We start from the raw sequence: 7,371 nt of genomic DNA, 5'->3' as shown, positions 1-7,371 counted from the left end.
CTAAACCTCGCTTCCTCAGCTGTCATGAGGTCTGGTTTCCAGCAGCTGGGTGGAGCAAATGGATGGGGCATGAGGTGGCACAGGTCACGTCATGTAGAATGTGCTGTCATTTCTTTTGCTTACCAGGAAGAGCTCTTGTACCACAGTAAAAACAATATTACACTGATAATTCTACATGAGGTTTTTTGCTTATTTAAAATGTCCAATATGAAAGGTTCGCCAGTTAAATTTGGATGTATTTATGATAAAGGGTGACGCTTTATTTTGATGGTCCCTTTTGAACATTCTAAGTAACTTTGCAACTACATGTCAACTAACTCTCATTAGAGTAGCCTGTTAGTAGACTGTCTGCGTAATATATGCTAACTCTTTATTGTGATGCTCCTCCAACAAACATTCTATTGACTAATTAACTTTAATTACAACTACATGTCAACTTATTCTAACCCTATAACTCTTACCAGTCTACTAATACTCTACAAAAACTCTAATGAGAGTTAGTAGACATGTAGATGCAAAGTTACTTATAGTCAACAGAATGTTCAAAAGGGACCATCAAAATAAAGTGAAACCTGATAAAGTTAGGTAATTTTCTTTTCAATGTTAATTCCAAACTTTAGTTTTCACCTTTGCAATAGGATACTCCCCTTTTAAGACACGCTCTTTGAAATATTTTAATCTGAAATTAGATTTAATCATGACATATTGTCTTCAAAGTAACGATAGAGCCCCTACCCAGCAAACAAAGATATATTTAGCTAAGATTCCCATTGTTATAAATTATTGTTCTCTGCACATTAAAATGTTTTGTTTTTTTGTTTGTTTGTTTTTTATCTTGGTTATGTGAACATTAAGGAAATATTATGTTATGAACTGCTCTGAGACACAAAGTTTGAGATCCAAATGCAGCTTTGAGTCATCCAGAATCGTAATCTAAACACAGGCAAAGGGTCAAGTACAGGAAGGCAGTCCAAACAAACAAACAAACAGGTAGGAGTCAAAGGCAAGAAAGGGAATCCAAGAAACAGGCAAAAACCCAAGAACCAAGAGACAATGAAACCAGGGAGAATGCTCAGAGATGCAGTGTAAACAGTTTACAAAACCTCACAGTGAATGAAAGAGTGAACCAGGCTATAAGGAACAGCTGATGACAATCATGGTGCCATTGTTTTGTCTCAAGATGCACACCAGTAATGTTTTTTTTTTTTTTTTAAGGCACCTTTATAAAATATAATTAAATGCCCTAATTTAACAAGGCCTAATCCTGGCTTAATCTAAACCCTGTCTATGAAACCGGGCCAATATGATCTTGGATATATGTCCAAACAATGAAAGATAAGGGTAAAAATGATCGTAATTTTAACGGTAAAAGACTGTAAAAATGCTACAGTGAAAAACTGTTAATTGGTTAACAGAAAGTTTCCGTACTATATACGGTAAATAACTGTGATAGATCTAACGGTACATAATTTACAGTGAAAAACCGTAAATTGGCATTCCCACAATTCCCTGTGTGACACTTCACATTTGATGTTTTTTTGTTGAAATAACTGTTTCTTCATAGTTTTTTTTTTTCATTTTTTCTAATCAGTTATGTACATTATGGTTTTATGTTACATTTAATGTTGTTAAATTAATGTTTATTGCATTTTTTAAATTTCATGTGTTACCATGATGGTGTTTAATGTTTGTGTGAATGAAACTATGCAGCTTTTTTAAATTAGTATTAACTTTCTTGTTGAAGAGCTGCTTGTGATGAGTTTTGATTGATCATGTGACTCTCATCCCTGCTGTGATTGGTGGTTATCAGTGTATTACAATGGTACAAAACAGATATTAATAGTTCAATAGGATGTTAAATTCACATTATATCAGATAATAAAATACGGTTTATTACTGTAAATTTTAAGTTAAGTCTGTAAAACCAATAACGTTGCTACCGTATTTTTGACGGTAAAGTTCTGGCAACCACAGCTGCCGGTTTTTTACCGTAAAAATCACGGTTTAATTTTTACAGTGTGCCTAGTGTTATTCACTTTCAAATGGACTCTTCAAAATGTCAAGAAAGAAACTGATACAGGTTGAGGTCGACATAAGAGTGAGTAAATGATATAATAATTGTATTTATTTCTATTTTTATTTATTTTTTGGAACTATCCCTATTTAGTTTTTGCTTTATTAAACAGAAATTACAACCTAATCATGATTAATTTTGTTACAATTTGAGATCAAGCAAGAAAATCAAATAATTATAATGAATTATAAATGATTATTTATGAGTTTTATAAATTTGTGTTAAACTTTTTTTTACATTAATAACATTAATGATAATGCTAAATGGTGTCATTTTATGCATAATGTGAAATGTGTTTCATTTTATGTTTTTGCCTTTAAATGCCTTCAGCTATATAAACTATTATACCATCATGTGAGGAAGGCTTAATATTTTAGATACATCACATCATCCTTTCGATGATGGAATGTTCTTAATTTGTTTTTCTTGTGTCATAAACTCTCATTGCACCTGGGAAATCAGAGTAACAAAACTGTGTATTTGTGTCATCAAATATATGTGATACCGAATAAGATCTCTGTTGCTCCAACCCCCATAGTCTTCCTGTTCCCCAGGCTATAACTATAGTGGCCGAGAAAATGCGATGTTACTCCACAGCTGCTGCTGTCATGGCTATTATTAGACTTCCAGTCTGAGCCCCGTCACCAGGCTGCTTTCCTAAGGGCCTCTTGGAAAAAGTGTGGACTTGATGGGGCAGAGACTCGACAATCTATCTGACTGCTGTGTGAATAACACTGTTGACATTTAAATGTAAGCATTTTGAAGATTTGTTGTAAATCAGGAACAGCACTTTAGTTAACCTGTTATGTGTTCACACAGTTTTGACCTGGCCGCACCTTTTTTGATTGAAAACATTGAATGAATAAATATTGTCATACGGTACTTTTGAAAAAGCAGCCTTCAGCTTTCTTTTATGCTGATTGTGATCATTTAATGTTAAATAAAAACTATTTCTACATCAGCTACTGTATATAAGAGGAACCAAGTAATCAGAGCCGGTCTATGAAACATGACATATAACTTATTTAATCAGCTATTTTCATTGAAGGTGAGTGTGTGTGTGCATGCAAAGTGGTGAATGTCATTGGTAATTCAATTTCATCATAAGAAGAATGGCAATGATTTTTGGTAAGGTTTTAAATTAGTCATTCAGCCGTGTGTGTGTGTGTGTGTGTGTGTGTGTGTGTGTGTCTCTGTCTGTCTGTCTGTCTGTCTCTGTCTGTCTGTCTGTCTCCTCACAAGCCAGGGATTGTGGGTTTGAGTCCATTCTGGGATGGGTTTCAGCAGAGACTATATACTATACCTTAATGGAGAATTAATGGTGAGTCCCACCTAAAAACCCTAATAATAAAAAAAAAACAGTGATTGTGAGAGTAAATATTTAGCAGAGTGTTTTCAGAAAATCTATGAAAAGAATCAATACTAAATGTCTGCCAAAATTTGTAGGCCATTTTTCTTTACATGTTGGTTGTTTGTTTAAACATAATATATAATATAAGAATTGCAACAACAAAAAAGTGTACAAATAAATTGAATATATATATATATATATATATATATATATATATACACACAGTATATATTCAAGAATTGCATATAAAAAATGTGTATAAATAAATAAATAGAATAAACATATATATTCATTTCCCATCATTTGCCAACTTGGGAAGTTAGTGTAGATGGTGGGGGAATGTGGTGTCTAAATGCCAGGACATGTGAAACCACGCATGGGTAGGGGTTATGGGGAGTGGTGGGAGTTGCCCAAGAGGTCGTCTTTCAAAAACACCCTTTGGCTGCTCTAGCAACCAACCAAACAGACATACACAGATACCAACAAGGTGAAATGCCATGTAAAAGGGGGTTAAAAGCCAACATGACAAGGGATATTGGGACACAGTTTGAAAGATGTAAAATACGTAAGAGTCCCTTTATAAAGCATTGACCTATAGCTAGACTTAAAGGGATAGTTCACCCAAAAATGAAAATTCTGTCATCGTTTACTCACCCTCAAGTTGTTCCAAACCTGTATGAGTTTCTTTGTTCTGCTGAACACAAAGGAAGATATTTGGAAGAATGTTTGTAACCAAACAGATCTCGGTCCCCATTGACTACCATAGTATATTTTTTTCCTACTATGGAAGTCAATGGGGACCGAGATCTGTTTGATTACAAACATTCTTCCAAATATCTTCCTTTGTGTTCAGCAGAACAAAGAAACTCATACAGGTTTGGAACAACTTGAGGGTGAGTAAATGATGACAGAATTTTCATTTTTGGGTGAACTATCCCTTTAAGGGCTACATTTCATTAGACCTTCACATTTACAATCAGAACAAAACCAAAATCTTTAAAAAAAAGAAAAAGAAAAATAAAAGGAAAAAAGAAAAAAAGGAAAGTGGAATGGAAAAGTTTGTTCAATTTTGGACAGTTTGTAAAAAAAATACTTTTTTTTCAGTATTGTGATGGAACTAATATTTTCTTGCAAAAAAATATTGTGCACTATTTTAAAGCGGTCTCATTTTTATGTGTAAACTAAAGCAATACTCAAACAAATATAATACTGGGCATGAGAATAATACTGCACTGACAATATCTGAACAGTTGGTGGCACCACAGCTCAGATTATTTATTTTTTCACAGCTCAGATTAATCAACTGCACATCCTCGTAAAAATGACGTGTTTTGTTGTTACCGTCTCAATTGGTTGTAGAAGATGGTGATGTATATAAATGACGATGACTGAGTATGACGTTGGTTTTATTTTATTTGGATTAACTAGCAATAAAAATGTTATAGATTGCTGAAACAATATGATTTTTGACTATTATGACTATTGATTAGGGTCAACCAGATTTCTTCCATTGTTTTCATTTGTTTATTTTTAATTATTTCTTGTTAGCATTATTTCGCCATGATAGCAAATGTGTTGTACTTAACCATTTATCGTTGTCTTTTATTTTTTTGATTTATCCTCTTCATGTGTATGTACATTGTACATGATTATCCTTACTTCCTTTGGTTATCTGATTCTACATACTGAGGTTTTGTTGAAGCTTCTTGTTCTCCTGAAGGTGTTTTTATATTTTCATCTATTTCTTGATTATTAATAATATGACAAATGAAAGTGGTTTCCTGTGCCGCACATGGGGGAACATACAGTAAGTAGGCTACTGATTTGTCAGTTGTAAGCCTAATATACGACTTTGTGTATGTGTATGGATTTGCCTTTAAGGAAAAATTCATTTGATACCCCTTCTTTCCTCAGTGATATGTGATGTCATTTTCTTTTTCTCCACAAGTTTCCTTGTGGGAGGAGGAAAACTATAACCAACAGAAGGATTCAGTGATCTTCTGCAGTCGCCGAAAATATTGTGAATGCTTAACAACAGACAGCCACACATCCTGCCCGCTCTTTATAGATGTCTGTTGGCCCCCTCCTTCCTTTTGCATGCAAGACTCTTCACAAATCTCCTGGGCTCCCTATGACGTAATTGCGGGTCCCCTCCACATCCGTGAAGAAAGATCGTGATTCCCGCTCCAGATCCGCACCACAAATTCTGTACATTCGTTACTGCCTCTGTATGTTTATTACTGGCTAAAACGAAAGACTACAGTTAATGTGTCTTACCTGACGCGTCCATCACTTGTGCTACAAGCGTTTAGCACAAGCCTTCGGCACCGACAGACAAGATGTGGATTTAAATTCTTGACGGAGGGCGATAAAACAACGCGTGCTGACTTCAATCCCGTGGATAGTTAATATGATGCATCCACGAGTATGGAGAGCCCTGTTTTTGATGTCCGTATTCTGCCAGCTTGGAATGGCAGGCAAATACGGTAGGTTATGTCAGCAGATGAGGAAAATCTTCGAGAAATATCTCGAAAAGAATTTCAGTTTCATTGTGCATAGACATTGTGCATTGGTGTGGTTTTTAAGGCCTATGACAATTACGATGTGGCCACATTTACTTATATACAGTACAACAAATGCTTCTATTCGTAGGAAGTTTAGTGAGTTATGTGACGTGTATGAGATGGTTTATGTGCCATTCTTTTAAAATCACTTTTGAGATTATTTGCATATTGTGTTTGCTCGCGAGAATATTTGCATATTGTGTTTGGTCGTGTTTGCCTACACATTGTTATCACTTCTCCACCTAAATATGCATTAGAAGTGTTAAAGGCTTAAACTAAACTGTATTCAGCTTCGTTGCGCAACTGGTGGGAATGGACAGTATAGAGACAAGGAAGAGCGTTTCAGCACCATGGAGAGGGCCGATATTGATATTTGTATATATAGCATCTATCCACTTTATGTTTCATCTTAGGTTATTTAGGCTTTAAATCATCCGATATATATCATCCCCCTCTATCTAAGCATTATTCGGTTAAGAAAACTACTTTTTATTCTCCATCCCTGCTCTGACCAATAGAAATAACTCTTCTCTGTATCCTTGGCGACACGTCGACGACATTGGACGAGTGACCCATTTGCAAATATTTCTGTAATATATACTGTCATCTACTAAATCTTATACTATATCTTATATTTTCTAGTTGATTAACACACTCTCGAGTGCACTGTCGTAGTTTGCTTAATAAACGCCTTTTTTCTTATGGTTGTTGTTGGTGGTATTTAATTCATCCGTGCGTTACTATTGACATTTATGAATGGTAGAGCTCAACAGATTCTCACTAGCTACCCTTTGCACAGGCTGGTTAAGGCTTTAGTTTTGTGTAAATGAAATGCATGATCAATTATTTATTTATATATATATTTTCTATTAATCTCCTTTTTCTATAGCCTATTCATTGTGAATATCATTATAAAATTGATAGCATTTGTTGCAGTCTATTAGTTTTGTCTCGTTCATCCTAACATTTCGTCTAATTTTCTATTGGCTGGTGTTGATTTTGAAACAGGATGATTTTCCATCATTCTTGCATTTGCCCACACCTTGTTTCATGAGTGTCTGATTGATATTTATTGTTGCCAAGTCCAATCATTATATTTTTGAGTTTTGTTTAAGACTTGATAGAGGCTTAAACCAGAGGAATATAATTGTATATAAAAAAAAATGGCAAGTGTTGCCTTTGTAAAGATTATAGGAAAAACCTTGACTTAAGGGTTTTTGATACTAATTTATACAGACAACTGATTGGAGTATTTTGTGCATTTATATTGCTTATTATCTTAACACAATTAATAATGATTATTCCAGTTTAAGAATAGACTTGCACTGTCTGAGACTAAAATCTGTCTTTTTTTTTTTTATACAGGAATTCAGTGCACCTTT

The 7,371-nt window shown here is 34.4% G+C and overlaps 1 protein-coding gene across 1 annotated transcript in view; it reads left to right on the top strand.

The window, feature by feature from the left end:
- The first annotated feature begins 5,608 nt into the window (after positions 1-5,608).
- The window catches only part of ptprna (protein tyrosine phosphatase receptor type Na), a 31,547-nt gene continuing 29,784 nt past the window's right edge, over positions 5,609-7,371 (top strand). Inside the window, exon 1 of the mRNA XM_084421758.1 lies at positions 5,609-5,911. Within this exon, the coding sequence (XP_084277884.1) occupies positions 5,836-5,911 (76 nt within the window). The 5' untranslated portion in view covers positions 5,609-5,835. The remainder of the gene's footprint in view (positions 5,912-7,371) is intronic.

The sequence above is a fragment of the Rutilus rutilus genome (assembly GCF_951802725.1).
Source record: "Rutilus rutilus genome assembly, chromosome: 10".
Classification (NCBI taxonomy): domain Eukaryota; kingdom Metazoa; phylum Chordata; class Actinopteri; order Cypriniformes; family Leuciscidae; genus Rutilus; species Rutilus rutilus.
The sequence above is the reverse complement of the archived record's forward strand: the minus strand, read 5'-3'. Positions and strand labels throughout refer to the sequence as shown.